General features: G+C 34.9%; 1 protein-coding gene across 3 annotated transcripts in view; it reads left to right on the top strand.

The window, feature by feature from the left end:
* MAP4K5 (mitogen-activated protein kinase kinase kinase kinase 5) overlaps positions 1–25,083 on the top strand; it is a 113,581-nt gene that overhangs the window by 11,696 nt on the left and 76,802 nt on the right. For all 3 annotated transcript variants that reach the window (XM_047861725.1, XM_047861724.1, XM_047861723.1), the window contains exon 3: positions 12,151–12,208. In XM_047861725.1, coding sequence (XP_047717681.1) covers positions 12,151–12,208 — 58 coding nt within the window. The remainder of the gene's footprint in view (positions 1–12,150; positions 12,209–25,083) is intronic.

Raw genomic sequence — 25,083 nt, 5'->3', positions numbered from 1 at the left:
CACTCTTAGTCATTTTAATCTGATTTCGTTTTTGTAAAAATGTTGGAAGGTAGGGGCCAGTATGATTCATGGGCCCAAACACCTCCAAGGATAGATCAGGTTATCCGCCTGGCTTCCCAATTCATCTTCTCAAAATCTGAGTGGGAGATGATGACATTTAACAGAAATAGAGATATGTTTGACCTAAATTCATCTTGCCCTTTACAGAGACTTATCTACACTAACTTAAACAGTACTTTACATAACTGGAGAGCACTAGCCTTCTAATAACACTCAAATGTACAAATAGTCCAATACAGCCAAGTGAAAGTGCCTGCTCCAATTTATCTCAACTTGGACTAAGTTCTCAAATTGACAACAAAGCCCTGAAAATACATATTTTCACTTGTTAATAAGCTTCATGTTTCTCTTCCTGTGTATTTGGTATGAAACCACAATTTAAACCTGAGAAGTGAAACTTTTGTAAATTTTGAAAGCAAAACTAGAAAAGAAATCTAAGTCAATCTGCAGTCTATCCCATTTTATCAACAACACTGGAAATGATGGATAAAGTGAAAATGGTAAACCTATGTAATAAAAATAACAAGAACACTAAAATGTATTATAAGCCTAAGGTGAAGGCTATATCCACAGGTCAATTCTGGAAACAGAATTTATATACCTGCACCAGTGATGGCACTGTTTTATGTCTATCTTCACCAAGATGAAAGTATTTTAAAGACTTCTTTTATAGTTCTCAAAACATTTCTATGAAGACAGAAAAGAGTTTTGAAATAATTTGTCTTCAGCCATGATCCAGAGCATCACATCTACTGTCAGAACTATATTCTTTTTTTTTAGGTAGTCATAAAATAAGCCTACTTCTGCACAGTAAGAAAAACAAATACTAAATACGATTTAACCAGATGATTTATAAAATAGGAAACATCCATAACAGTATACTTCACCTTAATAACACATTTTATTTTCACATAACCTTACAAAATATTTAATTGTTATTGAACTTGATTTAATTAAAATCACAATGATCTGTACTCTTGCACCAGCCAATAAGATGGTATGATGGCAATGCCATGTCTTAGTTCTAATTCCTGACCCTGAAGTTTACAATTTAGCAGTATAGATAGGGTCAGGTGATTCAGTAAGGCAGAAATATTTAAGACTTCCTCTGATTACACAGATATTCACCTGGCTAAGTCCTCATTTGCTTCAAGTCTTTCCTCAAATCTAACCTTTTCAATGAGGCGGACCCTGATGATCCTCTTAGAATTCCCCAACCTGACCTCTCCATACCATCCTGGCAATCCTGATCCCCCTTAACCTGCTCATCTTTTCCTTCTTTCCATATCGTTAATCACCTGCTAACATATTACATAATTTTTATCATGTTTATTGTCTCTCTCTCCTACTAGAATCTGAGTTCCATAAGAGCAAGAATCTTGGTCTTCCTCTTCACAGACCCCAAGGCCTCAAAACAGTATCTGGCACATAAGAGGCCCTCACTAAATATTGGTTAAATGTTAAATACACCTTTCCACCCTGTCATCACCCTGCTCCATCCCAGCTCCCCATTGATCAATGTGCCTCAGCCTAACCATACTCATAGGAAAACAAACAGAGCTGGAAATCTATGGAGGCTCTACTTTAGAGCAGAAGAGGGAGAGAAAAAAAGGGGGAGGGTAGAAGAAAGGGAGGGAAGGAGGCTTTAAAAGTATTCCCCGTCTATGTCCCTGATAACCCCATCCTAAGTTTTTGCCCTTAGTCTTTCTAAATTTTCAATACCTCCCAAATTCTTTGTCTTGATTTTATTCCCTGTGGAATTGTGTCTCAAAATTCAGCAACACTCCTGGTCACTTGGGTGATAAAACAATCTTGAAGAACAATAACTGAAAAGCTATAATCATTCTCAATGGGAGGAAAAAAACAGAAGCAGTGGAAGAAACTGCTGGAAGAAGCAGTGGAAGAAGTCTGTCTCATTTCTTCTTCCTTTCATAGCTAAGCTGCTTCAAGGAGGGTTCTACATTCCCTTAACTTTCTTACTTACCATTCATACCTCAAATTTTACTCTTTTTAAAAAATTAATTTTAATTTTAATTCAAATATAGCCAACACACAGCATTACATTAGTTTCAGGTGTACAACATAGTGATTCAACAACTCTGTAAGTTATGCTATGCTCACAAATATAGCTATTGTCACCATATAACACTTTACAATACCACTGACCATGTTCTCTATGTTGTACCTTTCATTCCTATGATGTATTCATTCCATAACTGGAAGCCTGTACCTCCCACTTCCCTTTACCCATTTTGCCCATCCCTTTCCCCCACTCCCCCCTCCCCTCTGGCAACTACCAGTTGTTCTCTGTTTTTATGGGTCTGTTTCTGCTTTTTTAATTTGTTTGTTCATTTTTCAGATTCCACATATAAGTGAAATCATATGGTATTTGTCTTTCTCTGTCTGACTTCACTTAGCATAATATCCTCTAAGTCCATCCATGTCATCGCAAATGTTAAGATTTCATCCTTTTTATGGCTGACTAATATTCCACTTATATGCAGGTATGATATATATACATATATATACATACATGTGTGTGTATATATAGTCTGTCACATCATACTTACCAATTTATCTATCGATGGACACTTGGGATACTTCCATATCTTGGCTACTGTAAATAATGCTGCAATAAACACAGGTGTGGATATATTTTTTTGAATTAGTGTTTTCCTTTTCTTTGCGTAAATACCCAGTAGAGGAATTACTGGGTCATATGGCATTTCTATTTTTAATTTTTTGAGGAATCTCCATACTGTTTTATACAGTGGCTGTATCAATTTACATTCTCACCAACAAGTTCCTTTTTCTCCACATCCTTGCCAACATTTGTTATTTCTGTTCTTTTTTTGATATCAGCCATTCTGACTGGTGTAAGGTGATACCTCACTGTAGTTTTGATTTGCATTTCCCTGATGATTACTGATACTGAATCTTTTGTTCTTAATCAACCCTTTCAACTCCTTACTTACACGACCACTATGTTGCTCACTCCTTCAAAACATATTGAGCACATACTATCTGGGAGGGACTGTGCTAGGCTAGCTGATTCAACAGTAGATGCAAGATCCCTGTTCTCATGCAGTCTGAATAGAGCAGGAGATTGACAGCAACGATGATATGTGATGAATGATGAGTAAGAGGGTAAGAAATCATTCAGCAAATAAACATGACCTTATTTAAGGGACAGAAAAGGCCTCCCTGAAAATGCAGTTTTTAAAAACAAATTTAAAGAGAAGATAGGTGAAAAAGAAGCAGCGGCAAAGTATTCTAAGAAAAGGAAATACTATCTGCAAAAACCTGAAGGACAGACAGTAGAGTGCATATAAGGAACTGAATGAAATTCAGTATGGTTAAAATGTCAGGATAGGCAAGGTCTTAAAGTGTATGATATTCTAAGGCTTTACTCCATAGACAAAGAGAAGGAGGAATGACACAAACTTCAGATTTATATTTTTTGAAGATCAATATATTTTCCTTATTGCAGTCAGAGCAAAGGGGAACAAGAATAGATGCAGGAGATGACAGAGATCTTGATTTCTATGGAATTCTTGATTTCTTTTTTTTCTTAATGTTTATTCGTGAGAGAGAGAGGGAGAGAACATGAGCAGGGGAGAGAGGGAGACAGAGGATACAAAGTGGGCTCTGTGCCGAGTGGACAGCCTGATGTGGGGCTTGAACTCACCAACTGTGATAATGTGACTGAGCTGAGGTTGGACACTTAACTGACTGAGCCACCCAGGCGCCCCAAAACTCTTGATTTCTATGAAAAGTTTCTCTTTTGTTTGTTCTTTGTTTCTTCTCAGACACCTTCAATGTCATTTTCTTCTGCCACCTCTCTTAAGACTACAGCATTTCCTCAACTCTCCTATAAACTCTCTTGGGTGACCTCACCTATACTTCACAGGTACCACCCCATAAAGTGATGATGACTCCCAAACCTGTATCCCCAGTTCATCTCTCAAGTCCAGAGCTGCACTGTGCTACCATCTGTCAGACATATCCACCTATCAATGTCATATGTTGAAAACCATACACAAGATCCAAACCCATAAATTTAGTATTTTCTAATTCTGTTGATGGCAGCAATATAGTCACCCAAATCAGACTTTTAAATGCCACTGATTACTTGTCCTTCCCCCAACTAATCACCAGGTAATTTTGATCATCTTCTAAATATGACTCATCCATCCCTTCCTTTTATCTCCAGTTCCAATGCCTAAATTTAGGCTTATATGAACTCTCATTTGGATAATTCACTGACTGGTCTTTATACTTCCAGTAACTTTAATCTATCCACTACACTGTGAGAGATTCTCTTCTACAGTGTTTTCTCAATTTATAGGAAGAAGTCCAGATTCTTTGACATAGGTCCATTATCTGGTCCTTTTCTGCCCAAAAAAGCCTGTGTTCTCCATCTATGACATCTCTGCCAGATTTGGTCACTCCAAATCCCTCAAAATTCATCGTGGCTTCTCAAGATACCAGGTGTTTGCACACACTATTCCCAGAGCCTGAAATATCTTTCCCATCTTGTCCACCTGAAAATCACCCTGCATTCTTTTAAAATCCAGTTAATGTCCTTTCTTCCATTAATCCTCCCTGGTTCACATCATACTTCTCTCTCCTCTCCTCCCTTCCCCTATCCCCAGTAAAAACAGAGTTGGGTATTTCTTTGACTTCACTTCTACTATTGCACTTACCACATTATAACTGTTTATATGTCTGTTTTCCCAACTAAATTACATGTTCCTTGTTGACAGTGTACTTTCTCTTTCACTAAATCTCCAGTATCAACAGTACCTGGCACATAGTAGGTATTCAGTAGTATTTGTTCAATGAATTGAACCAGTCAAAAACAATGTTCCATAAAGATTTAGGTATAAAGGTTTTATAGACTATGACATAATTGTTTACTTCTTTTGTGGATAAATCAGGACTATGTATTCTTTAAACCTTATAGATGCTGTGTTGCTACTTTTGTATCATAGTTGATATTCTTTTTTTTTTTAATGTTTATTTATTTCCATTTGAGAGAGAGAGAGAGACAGAGAGCACAAGCAGGGGAGAAGCAGAGAGAGAGAGGGAGACAGAATCCAAAGCAGGCTCTGAGATGTCAGCACAGAGCCCAACTCATGAGCCATGAGCTCATGACCTGAGCTGAAGTTGGATGCCCAACTGACTGAACCACCCAGGCTCCCCATAGTTCATATTCTTAAATCTAGGATGTTTAATCCTGATTCTGAGGAATAATCACTGGTCACTAGAGATAGCTTGTTAAATTTTGAGATGTCTGGATTTTCTGTTCTGTTAAAGAATATTTTTGGAGGAAGGGAGCATGTTTAAAACTGGTGCTCCCAATTGGCCTTACAGAAAAGTTTCGTGGCCTAAATATATGCTGGAAGGAAGTTAATTGGAGATAGGATGAGGGGTCTAATACGAAGAAGAGTGAAGTTGCATATAAGAGCTGAATGTTCATGGTGACTGTCATTACTTATGTTTCATTTTTTGACTTAATTTAAAAAAATTCTCTTCTAACTTAATGATTACGGAGGTGTAATGTTCATTATTAAGTCATATCTTCCTATTCTTCCTTGAAAACTTGTAGGTAAAATGTCTAGACACAAGACTTTTCCTTTATTTTTAGTCACCTTAAAAATTTCACAGCATATGAAGAAGTTCATAGCTGATAAAACTGGCAGCTGCATGGTGTTGTTGAAATAGAAATGGCTGAATTAGGCAGTTCAGCATCTTTACTTTTTTTTCCCCCCCTTTGTGCAAATGGAAATCTCAGGGTAACTTTTACTATGAATTAAAAAATCCAAGACAGGAGAGTTTGCGTTAAAATACTTCACTGGTAATAAATTGACGTGGAAATGCTGATTAAGAGGTTAAAGGGAAATGCATTGGCAATGAGAATAGAAACTTAATTTAACAGGAAGGGTTCTTTCATGGATTTTATCATGATATTAATCCCATTTATTATTAGTTTATCTTTTCCCACCCAGTAATTTCAATTCCTAATTAAGAGTTAAATAATAGATAAGCTATAGTAATATTAGAGTTCTGGGTGATTATACTTCTAAGACTGAACATAGCAAATATCAATAACCTACTAAAATAAACAGGAATCAGAAATATATTTAGGTCCTTTTTGTAGCGGTACCATGGTACTTCCATTACTTCCTTTTATAAACATAATTCAGGATCTTCACATTCTTGTGTATTAAAGTTGAAAACAAAAATACTTGAGAATATCACATTTAACTTGTTGGAGGGAAATGTTGGATTTCAAAAACCAGTATTATGTATGACTCTTCTGGATTATAGTGTGAAATTATATAGTTAAACTTCTGAAGGATCTCTTTAGTAAATTCAATCTGTAAGTCTCTGTTTAGATCTTCTTTTTTTTTTTTTTTCCTGAAAGCCTCTTTGCCTTTTATTATAAAAGAGCCTGGTACTGCTCTGTTTTAAAAATCCAGCTGGAAAATTACAGAGTACAAAAATTTGCCCATCAGTTCTTCATTTGGAGAGAACAGATGTCTTCAAAGTGGAGACGGGCGTTTAAGTATTTATCCTATAAGTGGGAGTTTTAGTATATATTTTTTCTTTACTCTTTACTTCTGTCACTGCGTATATTTTGACTTCTGCATTGTATAGCTGAATTTTAAAAATACCATCTTTATTTTATTTGGTTCTGCAGTTCATATCTTCCAAGGAGCTGTTTCTTTCTGAGCGCCTCAGAATCTCTAAAAAACAAAACAAAAAAAACAACACAAAACAAGGTGTCCTTTATCCTTGTGTCTTCATTTTGGTTTTATTAAATTGAAACAACATATTTATGTTGATTTTAATCATAAAAATTGACTCCTAAATGTGTCTGAAAGTATATACTTAAAAAGATAGTTTTATATGTATTCTTTAAAAAGTAACCAATAGACTTAATTTTTAGTACAGTTTCAGATTTACAGATAACTGAACAGATAGTATGTAGACTTTCATCTACCCCCAGCTACCCACGTACCCACACAGTTTCTCCTTTTATTAGCATCTTACATCAGTGTGGTGCATTTATTATAATTATTGAACCGGTGTTGATATACTACTATCATAGTCCATACTTTACATTAAGATTCACTTGCTGTGTTGTAGTTTTATGGGCTTTGACAGATACATAATGACATGTATCTACCATTACAGTTTCACATGGAATAGTTTCACCACCCTAAAAACTCCCTGTGCTTTACCTGTTCCTCACTCTCTGCTCCAGCCCCTGGAAACCATTGTTCTTTTTTCTCTCTAGAGTTTTATCTTGACGTTGATCCCTGTATTATTAGTTTATCTCTTCCAGAATGTCATGTAGTTGGAATCACATGGTATTAGACTGGCTTCTTTCACTTAGCAGTATACATTTAAGGTTCATATCTTTTCATGGCTTGATGGCTCATTTTTTTTTTTATCACTAAATGATATTCCATTGTATGAATGTACCATAATTTGTTTATTATTATCTGTTGAAGGACGTCTAAATTGCTTCCAGTTTGGGCAATTATGAATAAAACCTGCTGTAAACATTCTTGTACAGATTTTTGTGTGGATTAAGTTTTTAACTTAATTGAGTAAATGTCAAAAGTGGGGATTGCTGGATCATATGGAAAGACTATGTTTAGCTTTGTAAGAAACTACTAAACTGTCAGTATATGTGTTCTTGAGAATCAACCTAATTAAAAGTCATGAAGGATATATGCTAAACTGTTAACAGTAGTTACCTCAGGGGGATGAAATGGGGAGGAGAGGGACTGCCATTTTATAATTGACTTTTTTAAAACAAAATATTACTTTGTAGTACTTTTTTACAAATAAAATTTTTCTCCAAAATACTTCATTTAATGCATCATAATAAAAATTGAAAATGAATCAACATAAATAAAAGATCATTTAAAGCAGTATATTGTCAGTTTTGTAGCACTGTCTAGGTGTGGAGGATTTTAATATTTTATCCTTATTTTTTAAGTAAAGAGAGTAATAATCTTCCTACAGTCTTAATTGTCCATTCAACAACTTTTTAGAGCATCTGCCTATGGCACAGTTCCTTATAGCATCATGCCCAGAGCTAAGAAGAGAGCATACTTCATCCAGCCTTGCGATATCAGGCAAGACTTCCTGGAGGAGGTGATACCTAAATTGCTTCATGAAGGAGAAATCTAAATGAACTAGGCTAATGTGGAGAAGGGCAGGGGAAGGAGCATGTACCAGAATGAGACAGTGTTTTTAAGTAAGAGACCCAAGTCCTTTGCTTCTGGTTAATCTGATTAAAATCGGAATTGTTTCACACTCACAGAGAAGCATATTAGATCTTTTCATGCTGTTGGCACTCGTTTGAGAGTCTGTAATTGTGAAGTATGGGCTCATATTTTCTTTTGGTTTCTAGTGACTGGCAGAGTGCATTGCCCTAATGCCTGTTTTGCTTGGAAAACTGGAGTAATGAATACCCTGACAGTGTTTTGTTGCTGGAGATATGTCAGCATCTATCACTGTCACATGAGTTAAACATTTCATTCCTTGCTTGAATTTTAGAACTTTGAATGGTTCAACTGTCATTTTTTGTGAGTGTACATATATGTTACTTTCTTGTGCCATCTATGTCTCTTACACTTAAATCTTTCTTTCCACTGTGTAAACTTTCACTATATGTCCATAGATTTTTTCTGTTTTCTATAAGATTCCAGTGAAATTTAAAAAATTATCACTTAGATGTGGAAAGAGGGAAAACCAGGAAATGTATCAACATGCAGGGATGAAAGTGGATTATGTTTGCCAGATTATAATGCAGTAGCCTTACAAGAAGAATTAGTTGAGTCTTGTCAGTTGATATTTTTCCCAATCCTCTAAGATGGATTTTAAACATTTTGGAAGGCTTTTTCCAGATTATTTAAAATAATTAATAATATTTTTCCTTGGATCAAATTCAAGTCTCAAATTATTTAAGACTTTCAGATATGTAAGAATTCACAATCTCTTATATTGGAAACCATTATAGGAAATAATTTAATGTAAAATATGATTCATTTATTTTCAACAAAAGTCACCCCTGAAGTCTATTAAATATTATGAAATTAATACTTTCCTCTCGTACCTGTTGGATTTAAAAAGTTCTCATCTATTGAAAGAAGCAGTGAAACCTTGACATCACAGTATAGTTATTAGGTTCTAACTCCTTCTCTTGCCCCTGGCCAGCAGGCATAGCCTTGGGCAAGTTCCCCAACTTTACTGAGCTGTGTCTTTAATAGAATTAATTAATGAATATGAGAGTTCCTCCAAAGTATAATTACAAATTACAAATATAATGCATCATTATCATGGAATTTGTCTTCTAATACACATTTAAAACCCACTGAACAAGATTCCCAAGAGGTCAATTATTACTACTTATTTTATAACTTCTGGCCATGTTTTCTGTACTGGAATCTTGCTGCATGTGAAAAGTTGAGCAGTGGACAGCCTAAATCTATATGCACATAATTTTCTATAACCCATGGGAGGACTGAAATGCTGAAAGATCTTAGGAACTGGGACAAGACCTGACACTAACAGACAATTCTTTTGTTCAAGGGCAAGAAAGAGGAGAGGGTAGTTACGGTATGAAGCTTTTGGCTGACCTGTTCCCATTTCTCCAAATGCGTTTGCGTTTGGGGGAGAGGTAAATTATATGGGGGGAGTTAAAATGTCTGTTCACTCTTTGCAAAACCCCTCCTTACACTATTTACCATGAGAGATGAGGAAAATATGAACTTCTTGTCACAAAATATTTGAGACTTCTGCTGTAGAAAATCCTTTTTTACTTCTTCCTTTCTGTTTGTGATTTTCCTTCTGTACCCCTCTCCCCCATTCTATTATTTTTCTCATCTTCTATATGTCATATCAAAGTATTCCTTTGAAGGCTATATTCCCTACATTCTTCTTTTCCTTTCCCTTTTTTCCTCTTTCCTCTTATAATGTGACTTATTTAATCCAGCAAATTGGTATAATTTTACGTTCCTGTTTTATGATATGCCCCTTCCTTATTTTTAATGCTAAGTATGAAAATGTACATATGAATCTAACATAGTAAGTGAAAGGTGTCATAAATTATTAAAGTGCATTTCCACATATGGTATGCCACAGGGTGTAGTGAAAATGAGCGCTCATATTCACAGTGACAACATAATGGTACGATGCTTTTGGACTATTTTGACAGTATGTGTTGATAGCCTTAAATGGCCTTTTTTTTTTTTTTTACCATGTATTTATTTTTGAGAGAGAGAGAGAGAGAGAGAGCACAAGTGGGGGAGGGGCAGAGAGAGAATGAGACACAGGATCCGAAGCAGGCTCCAGGCTCTGAGCTGTCAGCATAGAGCCTAAAACGGGGCTCAAACCCACAGACCACGAGATCATGACCTGAGCCAAAGTTGGACGCCCAACTGACTGAACCACCCCAGAGCCCCTGGCCTTAAATGCTTATGTTCATACCCTTAGACCTAGTTAATTTCCAGCCCTAGAATCCATTTGAAAAAAATAACCTTAAATAATGAAAAGACTACATGTGGCGTTCTTAATGTCTAGCAATAAGGGAGAATGATTATATAGACTATTATGTGGCCATTTAAAGTAATGTATAGCATGGAGAAAGATATTTTAAAGACAGAATACACATTTGTCCCTACAGTAGAACTTGACGGATACAGATTTCACATCCAAGGTTTGTGAGAGTATAAATTCATATATTATAAAAATAATATATGGCAATATATTCATTTAAAATCCACATACCTTTTGGGAAGCCTGCGTGGCTCAGTCGGTTAAGCGTCCGACTTCGGCTCAGGTCATGATCTTACAGTTCGTTGGTTCGAGCCCTGCATCGGGCTCTGTGTTGACAGCCTGGAGCCTGCTTCGGATTCTGTGTCTCCCTCTCTCTCTCTCTCTCTCTCTCTCTGCCCTTCCCCCTTTCACTCTCTCGCGCTCTCTCTCTCTCCCCCTCTCTCTCAAAAGTAAATAAATGTTAAAATCCACATACCTTTGACCGAACAATTACACTTGTAGGTTGCCTCAATGATAAATTCTGATATGTGCCAAAATATTTGCACACTAATCATTGCAGCACTACTTATAATAAGTCTGGCATGACATTTTGTTAAGTAGTGAATAGTTTCTTTTCTAGCAATTTATCTAAAGGAAATAAGGCTGTGGATAGATACAAAGCTAAGATACATTTATCTCTCTAGTTATAACTACAGAATAATATTAAAATTCTCCATGTTCAGATGGAGATTAGTGAAATACAGTCTTTATCCCGTCAGTAGAAAATTATGCAGCGTTACAAATCACATTGTAGAAAACTGTGATGGCATCATCTTCTACAGCACATACACATGCATCTACACAGGGCAAAAAAAGAAGCACACTATCTATATGTTAACTTTTTTCTCCTGGGTAGTAAGATATGGATGACTTGCTTTTCTACATTTTCCCATAATGATCTATTATTATACTTACAAAATATATAAAAACAATGAGTATTTTTTAATTAACAAAAATATTATTTCTAGTATAAAGAAAAGACAGTAGCCATTTTGGGGGCACCTGAGTGGCTCATTTGGTTAAGCATCCAACTCTTGGTTTCTGCTCAGGTCATGATCTCAGTTGGTGACTTTGCTCCACATCAGACTCCACACTGACAGCATGGAACCTACTTGGGATGGTCTCTCTCCCTTTCTCTCTGCCCCTCCCCAGCTCATGCGTGCACATCCTTTTTTTCTCTCTCAAAATAAATAAATAAAACTTTAAAAAAAGAGAGAAAAGACAATAGCCATTTTTGAGTGGTGGGACTAAAGGTCACTAACTGTGTGTGTGTGTGTGTGTGTGTGTGTGTGTGTGTGTATCTTTTCTATATTTTTCTTTGATGCAAAAATGAATATACTCATTTTATTGGAAATAAAGATTTTGTTTTTTAGTTCTGTTAAAAGCATGGTTGTTAAGCAATTAGTGAACATAGTGTCACATACTTTTATATAATTAACAAACTTAAAAACATTTTTATTTTCATTTTAGGCTAGAAATATTCATACAGGAGAGTTGGCTGCAGTAAAAATTATCAAATTGGAGCCTGGTATGTATTAAAACTCTTAAGACAATTTTTGAACACTTTTCTAGTGTAGTTTATAAATAAATATAAAAAACATTTTTTATATTTTTTTCCTTATTTCCCTCCTTCCGAGAATGAAATCTTTATGTTGTCAGGGCAGTAGAATATCTCCAATATGGTTACATTAAATCTCATTGGAGGTTGTTAGTTAAAGATGAGTTTGATGTGAAGTTTGTTGTGAAATAAAATTTGAAACGTGTACATTCAAAAATTGGAAGACATATTGACATTGTTAAAGTAATTTTTTAAGGTTGTGAAATATTTGAACTTCAGTTTTAGCTCTTATGAGAGTTTAATTAAGAAAGTATTCATTGATGGGGTGAGATATTTGACAATATTTAGGATAATGGTATTTTATATGTCAGCTATACCTTGGCTGGTGTAATTCTGGTGTTAGCCTAATGCTTTTCTTTTTTCTTTCTTTCTTTTTTTATTTTTTTCCAACACTTCTGTGTATCAGAAGACTGTTTGCTTTAAAACATACTGAATAGGGGTGCTTGGCTGGCTTAGTTGGTAGAGTAGGTGACCCTTGATCTCGGAGTTGTCAGTTCAAGCCCCACATTGGGTGTAGAGATTAACTTTAAAAAATTTAAAAATAAAAAGACTGAGTAATTTGCTTTGAAAACAAAACTTTGTAAAACGTGAAATAATTTTGTTATTTTGATAACCTACGAGTTTCTAATGAGAGAAGTAGTAGTTTTTTTTTTAAGTTCATTTATTTATTTTGAGGGAGACAGAGACAGCGTGAGCAGAATAAGAGCAGAGAGGGAGGGAGAGAGAGAATCCCAAGCAGCTCTGCAGTGACAGACTGACATGGGGCTTGAACTCACGAAACCCTGAGATCATGATCTCAGCTGAAACTGAGAGTCAGACGCTTAACTGGCTGAGCCACCCAGGCACCCCTCCTGTTTTTTTATTGTGGTAAAATACACATAACAGAAAATTTAGCATCAAAACCATTTTTAAGTGCACTGAAATGTACAGTGTTATAAAATATGACATTCATGATGTTGTGTTACCATCACCACCATCCGTCTTCAGGACTCTTTTCATCTTGTAAAACTTAAACTTTATACCCATTATATAATAACTCCCCATTTCCCTCCTCCTCCTGGCCTCTGGCAACCACCATTTTACTTTATGTCTTGGTGATTTACCTACTCCGAATGCTTCATGTAAATGGAATCATACAGTATTGGTATGTTTGTGACTGGCCTATTTCACTTACTATAGTGTCAAGGCTCAGGACTAATCCAGTTGTCACATATGTCTGAATTTCCTTCCTTTTCAGGACTAAACATTTCCATTGAATGTATATACCACATTTTATTTATCCAATCATCTATTGATGGATACTTGGGTTGTTTCCACATTTTAACTGTTGTGAGTAATGCTCCTGCATGAGCACGAGCATATAAATATTTCTTCCATACATGCTTTTTTTCTTTTGAGTGTATACCCAGAAGTGGAATTGCTTGATCATATGGTAATTCTATTTTTAATTTTTTGAGGGACCACCGTGTTGTTTTCTGCGGTGGCTGTTCAATTTTGCATTCCTGTCAACAATGTTCAAGTGTTCCAATTTCTCTACATCCTTACCAACACTTGTTATTTTTATGTTTTGTTTTGTTTGTTATAGCAGTCATCCAAATGGGTATGGGGGTACCTCATTGTAGCTTTTGTTTGTATTTCTGTAGTGATTGGTGATGCTGAGCATCTTTTCATTTGCTTATTTGTATATCGTTTTTGGAGAAATGTCTATTTAAGTCCTTGCCCATGTTTGAATTGGGTTGTCTCTTTGTTGTTGAGTTTTTGGAGTTCTTTGTGTAATCTGGATATTAACCCCATATCAGGTAAATGATATGAAAATATTTTCTCCCATTCTGTGGGTTGCCTTTTCACTGTGTTGATCGTGTCTTTTGGTACATAAAATTTTAAAATTTTTGTGAAGTCCAGTTTGTCTATTTTTTCTTTTGTTGTCTGTGCCTTTGGTCATGCCCAAATAATCATTGCCAAATCTAGTGTGAGTAAGCTTTGCTTTATGTTTTATTCTAAGAGCTTTATAGTTTTAAGTGTTACTAAGTCTTTGATCATTTTGTATTAATTTTGGTATTTGGTATTGGGTGAGGGTTCAGCTTTGGTTTTTTTGCTTGTGGATATCCATTTTCCCAGCATCATTTGTTGACAAGATTGCCCTTTCCCCATTGAATGGTCTTAGCAACCTTGTAAAAAATGTTTTTGGTTGAAGGTCAAAAAATCTTTGATCATATATGCAAGGGCTTACTTCTGGATTCTCTATTCTATACTGTTGGTCCATATGTCTGTCTTTATGCCAGTATCACAGTATTTTGAGTACTGTAGCTTTGTAGTAAGTTTTGAAATCAGGAAGTGTGAATCATCCAATTTTGATCTTTTTCAAGATTGTTTTGGCTATCTGGGGTCCCTTGAGATTTCATACAAATTTTAGGATAGGTTTTTCTAATTCTATAAAAAATGTCTTTGGGATGAAGAGTAGTAATTTTTGACTGGGTAGGTGAATATTTGGTGATCTGTTCATTTGCTGCTTCATAAACTTAAACATGTAGAATAATTGTGTGACTGTAATTACATCAGTTTCTTAATTTGAGCATATAAAATGTTTCTGCATTTCATATACAATATTTTTATCATTAAGTGTATGATTCATAAGAGAGATATTACTGAGGGTAGCATATGCTGCAACGCTTTGAAAATAAGCTTTCAAATAAGGCACAGTATCCTTTTTTCCCCCTGGGTATTAGAAATTGTTGTGATATTCTTTGAGAGTTCTGCTACTAAGTTTTATCTAATAAGTAATAAATGATTTCCAGTGATGTCACTAACACAAATAGAATAGAACAGAACTAGGCAAGTATTTGCCTCTTCTGGAGGAGTCACTTGAATAAATATTCCAGTTATGTTCAGGGGACGGTGATAGTCCAAATAATGAATGAGTTGAGTTCTTGGAGGAAATAAAGATGTTCATTCCTTCTCTGCCCTCAGTGAGGGCTTGTTTTACCACAGTTTACTTGAGTTGAGAATATAGCTTCTTTTTTTAAAATTTTTTTAATGTTTATTTATTTTTGAGAGACAGCATGAATGGGAGAGGAGTAGAGAGAGAGGGAGACACAGAATCTGAAGCAGGCTCCAGGCTCTGAGTTGTCAGCACAGAGGCTGAAGCAGGGCTTAAACCCACGGACTGTGAGATCATGACCTGAGCTGAAGCCAGACACTCAACCAACTTACTTCTGAGTATTGTTCATATAATGAATTAATGAACGTGTTTTTTAAAATGCTACTATACGGAGTTCTCAATAAGCCATAAAAAAAGAAACGTATATCATCATATGATGTTATTTAACACACAGGGATTAATTGTTGGAACCATAAATTAATGAAAGGTAGGAAGTTCTCATTCCTTTGTTTGAAAAGCTGCTGACCTTATGTCAGAGTTCATTCATATGTAAGATTGACTAATGTTTAAATTCTTTACCCAAGAAGAATAATATAGAAGTTCAATAAATGTTTGATAATGTGATTTTAGTACTTGATCATTTTCATATATTTTTTTTGCCTATAGTTATGTTTTCCTGAATTCTACCAAATTGTCTTTTATTATTGATTTTTAAATGCCATTTGCACTTTGAGAATAGTGACTCTTCATATGTTTTTCAGGTTTTCTCTAGTTTGTCTTCTCTCTTCATACTCTGCTCTTGTGATACTTTCCTTTTCTGTGTGGAAGTGGTTTTATCCTCCTAGATAAATTTGTCAGTCCTCCTTTCTCTATTCCCCTCTTCCTCCGTAGGCCTTTTCTACTAGACAGTTCTAAAACTACTTAACTGTAATTTCCTCTAGTTTTTTCCTTTCTTTTCTTCCAACGTTTATATGTTTGCCCCATCAAGAACAATTTCGTTCTAAGGGGTGAAGGAGAGCCCTAGCTAGGTTTGTTCTTTTTCAAGTGACTGGACAGTTTCCCAAAGCTGTTTATTACAGACTCTTGTCCTTTGTTTGCAGGTTTGAAATGCCTTGATTGTCATAAACTAAATTTCCAAGTAACCATGGGTTTTGTTTTCTGTTCCAGCGATTGGTTTTTTCCTCCTATTCCTTGTTCGCTACTACCCTGTTTTTGATGACTCTTACTTTTCACTGCATTTTATAATCTTCATTGCTTTTGTTTTTCAGTTATTTCCTTTCTGTTTACATAATATTTTTTCAGGAGACCTTAAATCATTTCTATCGAAGAGAAAAATGCTTGTGATATTAATTTAGCATTTAATTTGGCATTTTGACAAAAGGAAGAATTTTTAAAATTCAGGTCTTCAGGAAAGTATTATAACTTGCCACATAATTCATATTTATGATATTTCTTACTGTTATGAATGACATTTTTCCCCACTTACACTTTCTAGTTAGTTACTGTTGATACTTACGCAAGCCATTGATTTTACTGGACTTATTTATTTTTTCTCTGGCAGACAGTTTTTCATACTTTTTGTGATAAAATTGTTATTTTTAGTGCTCTTTGAAACGTTGAGCTTGCCAGCTTCCTGTTTTGTTTATATTTGTGTGGCATATAACAAATGGGTAGAGCTACTATACTTGGGCCTATCGTTTTGCTTTAATCCCTTCTGAAACTTCATTGTTTTTTAGATGTTTCTCTTAATTATATTGAGTTTTATTTTATAAACCCTAGATTATCTAAATCTTTTCTCCTTTTAATAGATGAGTCTATCACTATTATTGTTGAGTGAGATGTTTGATCTTCTAATGTGGTTTTTGTTTTTTAACGTTTTTTGAAGCTTTAAAAATATTATGGCTAGGGGCGCCTGGGTGGCTCAGTCGGTTGGGCGGCCGACTTCGGCTCAGGTCATGATCTCGCAGTCTGTGAGTCCGAGCCCCGCGTTGGGCTCTGTGCTGACAGCTCAGAGCCTGGAGCCTGTTTCGGATTCTGTGTCTCCCTCTCTCTGACCCTCCCCCATTCATGCTCTGTCTCTCTCTATCTCAAAAATAAATAAACGTTAAAAAAAATTAAAAAAAAATATTATGGCTAGAGGTCTCTTTTATTTTTACTGCTGATAATTTGAAAGGTACAAAGTCTAGTTTTAACAGAGGATGGCTGGGGCACCTGGGTGGTTCAGTCAGTTAATCATCTGATTTCAGCTCAAGTCATGCATGATCTCATGGTTCGTGAGTTCGAGCCCCACCCCCTTCGAGCTCTGTGCTGACAGCTCAGAGCCTGAAGCCTGTTTAGGATTCTGTATCTCCCTCTCTTTCTCTACCCTTCCCCCACTAGCACTCTGCCTGTCTCTTTCTCTCTCAAAAATAAACAAACATTAAAAAAAAAAAACCCTCTTTAACAGAGGATGGCTTGTAAGACTTTGAATAACGTGCTTAAATGTGTGTTTTTGGTTTATTAAGAACTGAAAGTCATTGACTTCAAGGTTTACAGATGTTGAATTTTACATATTTATATCCCTCTGCCTGTTCAATCTCCCAATTTTCAGATATTTGTTAGTTTATTTAGAGTTTTTAGCCTGAGAATTTTTTTTATTGTACTGGAGCATGAGTGTGCATTAGTCTGCATATCTTTTAAGAATTATAACATACCAATTATTTGGACTTAGTTTTATATTTAAGTGGATTTGGTGCCCGCTGTATGTTCAGTGGATTCAGCACCCGCTATTGGTCTTTTTATGCCATGTCGTTGCCATTCTTATTGGCTTATTTTGTACCAGATATTAATAGAATGGATCATATCATGAGATACATTTTTCTTTACGTATTAGGGATAGTATAATTTGAATTCACAAATTGATTGTTCAACCCAAATATGCTCTTCCCTCAGTCTTCCCCATTTTGATAAGCTGTTAGCTAAGCCAAAAAAATCTAGCCATTGTCCTTGATTTCTCTCTTTTATTTGTATTCCATTCAGTCTGTTAGCAGGTTTCTTCAACTCTGCCTCTAAAACATATCCTACATCTGTCTACTTCTCTTTATCATCTTCTCTACCCTCCTGGTCTCCCTGTTTCCTCTCCCACACCTCCCATCTGCCACCATCTAGTTTCCACAAGGCCACCGGAGTGATAGTGATCCTTTAAACACAAATCAGATCATAGTGCTCTCCTGCTTAAAACCTCGCTGAAGCTTTCAAATCCACTTAAAATAATATTCACATTTTTAACATTGCTTATAAAACCCTACATGATTTGCTTTGTCTACTCTGAGCTCATCATGTATCTTTTTCCTTTCTCTACTCTGCTTCCATTTTCTTTTTATTTAAACAGTCCAAAATTAAACTAAATCCTACCTGAAGTACTATGTTTCATGATCTTTTGAGGAGAAGGCTTCTGGTCATTTACATCTCATCTTAAAAGTCATGTCGTCAGAGGGACCATTTCTGACTACCTAATCTAAAGGTAGCCCTTGTTATTTTAGTTCTCCGCATAGGACATGTGAGTGCCTGATGCTTTCCATATATATATATATATATATTTGTGTAAATATAAATAAATATGTAGTAGTTTCTCTTGATTGTTTTATTTCAGCATCTGAAACAGTATAATATAGTGCATAGTAGGCACTCAGTAAATAGTTTTTGTAGAAATAAATATTATAAATGTCTTTCTTCTGCCTTTGGATAAGAATGGCCAATTGACTGGACTGATCAGAGTTGTCTGATACAATTTGAGCTTGCTATAAGAAGAAAGTCTAAGCTATTCCAGTGTTCTCCATGAGACCAACTGTTGTGTAGACTTACAGTGTAAAAAAAAAAAAAAATGACCAGTTGACTAGATACAGAACTATTTATATCACACATTCTTCTTCTACCCTCAAAAGTCTATAGACATTTTCTCTGTGTATGTTAAGGAAAACTGTAAGGCCATCTTGGTACTTTTCCTCTGTAGGTCTTGCCTGATTGTTTGTGGCACTAATACTGCTTATCTTCTATAAGCTGTGATGTTCAGTTTTAGTATATGTGCTGCTGAAGCGAGCACTAAGCTGTGATGTTCAGAAAATAAGGACTTAATATTTATTATATCTTTAGAGATCAATTTATGATTAATAGTAATTTTAGTAAATTTAGTAAATAACAACTATAAGTTTTTCTTATACTTTATGCACTTTTCATTTTAGTAAATAGTTTCATTTGTTTTCATCATCTGTGCTTTAGAATTTTAGGAATTAATCTGTGACTGAGATTTTATTCATGGGGGTTGTTTCATTATATTTTATTTGTGAATTGTTTTCTTTTGTATTTTGCTTCTTTTTAAAAAATGTTTTCATGTTGAGCACAGATTTGTATATCCTTTTTTTTTTTCAAGCATTTTTAGTAAAGCCAAAGTAGATGATGTCTTTCACATTTTTGGAACAGACTTAAGGGAATGGTTAGGTAAAAAATATGATGGTATGCTAATGAATTTTCCCAGCATTCAGTTCAGATACGTCAAATAATTCTGGAGACAGCTGTATTTCAGAAATGAATTCTTCACTGAGCAGCTTTTTAAAAAATTGCACTAAAGCCAGTATAATACAAAAGTGCTTCCTTGTATTGATATAACAGATGAGCTGGTTTAGAATTGTATTTAGACATGAAAAGATAATTATTTGCCAGTATGACTTAGAAAAACTTACGTCTGTCTGGTAAAACATAAACAAGACTTTTTTCCTTAAGTAAATGATATTCCAGCTGTAAACTTAATAATACTTTTTACCCCAGGTAAAAATAGATTATTGAAGTTTATACTAATAGTAGAGTTCTGAATTTTATTACAGATTTACTGGCTTTCCTGGCACAATTTAATTTTATAATATTATATTTAAAATTTTACTGAAACAGATTGCTTTTGTAACTCTTTCTAATACTCATAAAAATTCTAAAGTGAAACTTAGAGTTAAAAATAATAATAGATTAGCACAGAAAAAAAATTTTTTTAATTAGCCACAAAATTAGTAGAAAAAGAAAATGTCAGCATTCCTTCCTATGTCTCTATATTTTTGTTGCCCCTTGTGTACACAGGCAAATGATTATTTTTAAGAATGATTAAATCATTTCTATATATCATTAGAAATGTATTAAATATTTATTTAATATTTATTATTAAATAGTAGATACTTATTAAATATGGGCACCATCTTACAAATGGTGACATTCAAATAAAGTTGGACTTACTAGTGATTAGTATTGAAAATAAACAATACTGATGATACTATTTTGAGTTTTAGTTTCATTTTCCATCTCTTTGTTCAGACATAAGGACTGCCCTAGAAAAGCAGGCAGATATTATGATGATGCATGTCACCATGTTTTCCTGTCTGTGTCTGAATTTCAGCCTTCCCGCTAACTCATTTTACAGATGCACATTTTGCTCAACAAGTCTGTAGCTAGTGGCAGCCGACAGCCAGAACAGAAGCAAGATTCCTGGGAAAGCTGGTCATCAGAATCCTACTTTCCCTTCCTCTCATTCTCTTCTCACATTACCTCTCATTTCTGGTGAAACTAAATAGTAGTATTTTAAAGTTATGCACATTATAGTTTGTTAAAAAACTTGAACAACTGAGTAGCAAAAACAATCCCAAATGATCTGATTTAAAAATGGGCAAAGGCTATGAATAAACATTTTTCCAAAGAATACATACAGATGGCCAACAGACACATGAAAACAGGTTCAGCATCACTAATCATCAGGGAAATGCAAAACAAAATCACAATGAGATATCACCTCACACCTGTTAGAATGACTCTTCTCAAAAAGATAAGAAGTATTGGTGAGGATGTGGGGAAAAGAGAACCTTGTGCACTGTTGGTAGAAACTAAACTGGTACAGCCACTCTGGAAAACAGTGTGGAGTTTCCTCAGAAAGTTAAAAATAGAAACCATCATATGATATAGCAGTTCCACTTCTGGATATTCATCCGAAGAAAATGAAGACACTAATTCAAAAAGATACATGCACCTCCATGCTCATTACGGCAGTTTTTACAGTAGCCAAGATGTATATGGAAATAGCCTAAGTATGCATCCATAGATGAATGGGTAAACAAGGTGTGTGTGTGTGTGTGTGTGTGTGTGTGTGCGCGTGTGTGTGTGTGTGTGTGTGTGTGAGAGAGAGAGAGAGAGAGAGAGAGAGAGAGAGAGAGAAGAATGAAGTCTTGCCATTTGAGACAACATGGATGGACCTAGAGGGTGTTAAGCTAAGTTCAATAAGTCAGAGAAAGACAAATGCCTTATGATCTCACAGGTGAAATCTAAATGAAAACAAAAACCAAACTCATAGATACAGACAACAAATTGGTGGCTGCCAGAGACTGGGGGGGTAGGGGTGGGGATAGGTGAAATTGGTAAAGGGAGCCAAAAGGTACAAAATTCCAGTTGTAAAATAAGTCATGAGATATAACGTACAGCATGGTGACTGTAGTTAGTAATACTATATTGCATATGTGAAAGTTGCTAAGAGAGTAAATCTTAAAAGTTCACATCACAAGAAAAAAATGTTGTAATTATTGACAAACATTAACTAGACTTATTGTGATCATTTTACAGTATATACAAATATCAAATCATTATGTTGTACATCTAAAACTAATATAATGTTGTATGTCAGTTACACTTCAATTAAAACAAAGCAAAACTGTGAGCCTTGCTTACAACGATGGGATGTAATAAAATCATTGCCCAAGGTGATTAACGCATAATAATTGTGTTTGTTTATGTGCTTGTTTTTTAAAATGCTGAATTGGAAATGTTCATGAGACAATTCAGTATTTTAAAATAAAATGACAAATGTCTTTCATAAATTAGTCAGTTTTCAAAATGAATAGGAATCTTTATCCTTTTTTTAAGTTTAGTTTTGAGAGAGAGAATGCTAGCAGGGAGGGGCAGAGAGAGAGAGGGAGACACAGAATCCAAAGAAAGCCGACTCCAGCACAGAGCTGTCAGCACAGAGCCCGCTGTGGGGCTTCATCCCATGAACCGTGAGATCATGACCTGAGCTGAAGTCAGATGCTTAACTGACTGAGCCACCCAGAGGCCCCAGAATCTTTATCTTTGAATAAATGTTTACCATTTTACTCAGTTTTTAAATAATACTTCATCTTGTTTCCTGGAAGTATAAGCAGAGCAAGTAAATTTTTAAAAAATCAAAAAGTATTTAAACAACCATCTTAGTTTGCCTTATCAGTGTTCTCTTTTTAAATTTTATTTAAGTTTATTCATTTTTGAGAGAGAGACAGAACATGAGCAGGAGAAGGGCAGAGAGCCAGAGCAGGCTCCCGGCTCCGAGCTGTCAGCACAGAGCCTGATGTGGGGCTCCAACTCACGAACCGCGAGATCATGGCCTGAACTGAAGTAGGACGCTTAACTGACTGAGCCACCCAGGTGTCCCTGCCTTGTTAATGTTCTTTAAAGAAATCCCAAAGTAGGAGCTTTGGCCAAATAGGACACATGTCAGCTATTCTGGTTAAGTGGTATGTCTTTGCTTTTTAGTATTTAACTTCTGTTTTAAAATCTAAGAATTTTGATTTTTCAAAATTATCTGTGAAATTAAATATTAAGTTAATATTACTTAGTAAGTATCTTGTCTTCCCTCTTTGGAAAGTTCAAGTCTGAATTGGTAGAAAAGTTAAGTTGAGGTCCCAAATGCTACCACTTTTTTTTGGTGGGGGGAGGGAAGCTTTAAATAATAGATACAGAAAGCTAATACAGGCTAAATAGACATTTTTTGCCATTTTATAGGTAGAATTCACTTTGTAATGCTAGGGTACTCAATTTCAATTAGATCCCAGTTTGCTTCTTGAACACAAGATGATTTTGAAATGAAGATACTTTTTGTTACTATGTAATTTAAAAGGTGAACGAACTTCAGTGTCTGATTCCAAATTTGTGAATTTAAAACTTATAGAGATTTTCCCTCTAGATGAGTTTTCAGAGTCTAAGAAAATTTTTTGTTAGAAATGACTGTTGTATTTACATTCTGTGTTCATTTTGCTCAGGGAAAAAACTCCTTATTACCAACAAAAACAAATCAACAAGGTGTTGTAATATTATCTGACAGGATATTTAGCATTGAGTTAATCAGTTTTCTGGAAGTGATACTATTAATGTATTAGCTATACAGTAAAATCAGTTTTCCCTTTGGTATCTGTATTTCACATTGTTTTCATTTCATAAATGCAGAAACATATTTAGTACTTACCTGTGCAAAAAGCTTTTCCATTGCTAAGTATTATAAATATTAAGAGAGCTACTTTTTGTATTGTAATTTTATTATAAATGATACCAAAAGTTTTAGGTTACCAGATTTTTATTTTTTAAACACATAATTGAAAACAATATTTTTAAATATTTGAATATCCAACCATAGTGAAATGGTTAAATAAATTAGGCTATATTCACATAATTTTAAATTATTTTTATTATGATAAAAGTACCTGTTTTAAGCTTTACCATCTTAACCATTTTTAAGCTTATAGTTTAGTGATCTTAAGTATATTTACATTGTTGTGAAACAGATCTCTGGAACTTTTTCATCTTGTAGATTGAAAGTCCATATCCATTAAACAACAATTCCCTTGTTCCCCTTCCACTGGCTCCTGCTGACCACCATCTCCATTCTTTATTGATAATTTTGATTGCTTCAGATACCTCCTATAATTGAAATCATACAGTGTTTGTCTTGTTGTGAGCAGCTTATTTCCCTTGGCGTAATATCCTTGAGGTTCATCCATGTTGCAGTATGTGACAGGATTTCCTTCCTTTTTTAAAGGCAGCATAGTATTCTGCTGTATGTATACGCTATGTTTGGTTTATCCATTTATCCATCTGTTGATGGACATTTGGGTTCCTTCTGTCTCTCAGCTATCATGATTCGTGCTGCTATGAACATGGGCATGCAAATATCTCTTTGATACTTGCTTTCAGTTTTTTTTTGGGGGGGTATATACGTAGATGTAGGATTACTAGATGATATGGTAGTAAATTTTTAATTTTTTGAGGAACTGCCATACTTTTTTCTGTAGTGATTGTACCAGTGTGCAGTACCACTGATAGTACAGAATGGTTTCACCTTCTCCATGTCCCTACTAACACTTGTTACTCTGGTTTTTTTTTTTTTAATAATAGCTTTCCTGATGGATGTGAGGTGACATCTCATGGTTTTGATTTGCATTTCTCTGATGGTTAGTGATGTTGAGCATCTTTTTATATGCTTGTTGACCATATATCCTCTTTGAGGAAAAATCTATTCAAGTCTTTTGCCCATTTTTTAATTGGGTTATTTATTTTTTGTTGTTGAGTTGTAGGAATTTTTCGTATATTCACCACTTACCAGATAAATGGTTTACAAATATTTTCACCCATTCCACAGGTTGTCTTTGCACTCTGTTGATTGTGTCCATGGATGAACAAAAATTTTTAAGTTTGACATAGTCCCATTCATCTACTTTTGCCTTTGTTGCTTGTGCTTTTGGTGTCATATCTAAGAAAGCCTTGCCAAATCCAATGTCAGGAAGTTTTCCTCTAAGAGTTTTATAATTTTGAGTCTTACATTTTGATCTTTAATTCATTTTGAATTGGTTTTTGTACATATATGAGGGTCAAACTCCATTCTTTTGTATGAAGATACTCGGTTTTCCCAATACTATTTGTTGAAATGACTCTCTTTTCCTGTTTGAGTGGTCTTGGCACCCTTGTCAAAGATCATTTGACCATAATTGTGTGGGTTTATTTTTGGGCTCTCCACTCTACCATTGATCTTTATGTCTGCCTTCACAAAGTAGCATGCTGTTGTTATTACTGTGGCTTTGTAATGTGTTTTGGAATCTGG

Source organism: Prionailurus viverrinus, chromosome B3, assembly GCF_022837055.1.
Source record: "Prionailurus viverrinus isolate Anna chromosome B3, UM_Priviv_1.0, whole genome shotgun sequence".
Taxonomy (NCBI): Eukaryota; Metazoa; Chordata; class Mammalia; order Carnivora; family Felidae; genus Prionailurus; species Prionailurus viverrinus.
Note: the sequence above shows the minus strand (reverse complement) of the source record. Positions and strands in the feature narration are given on the sequence as shown.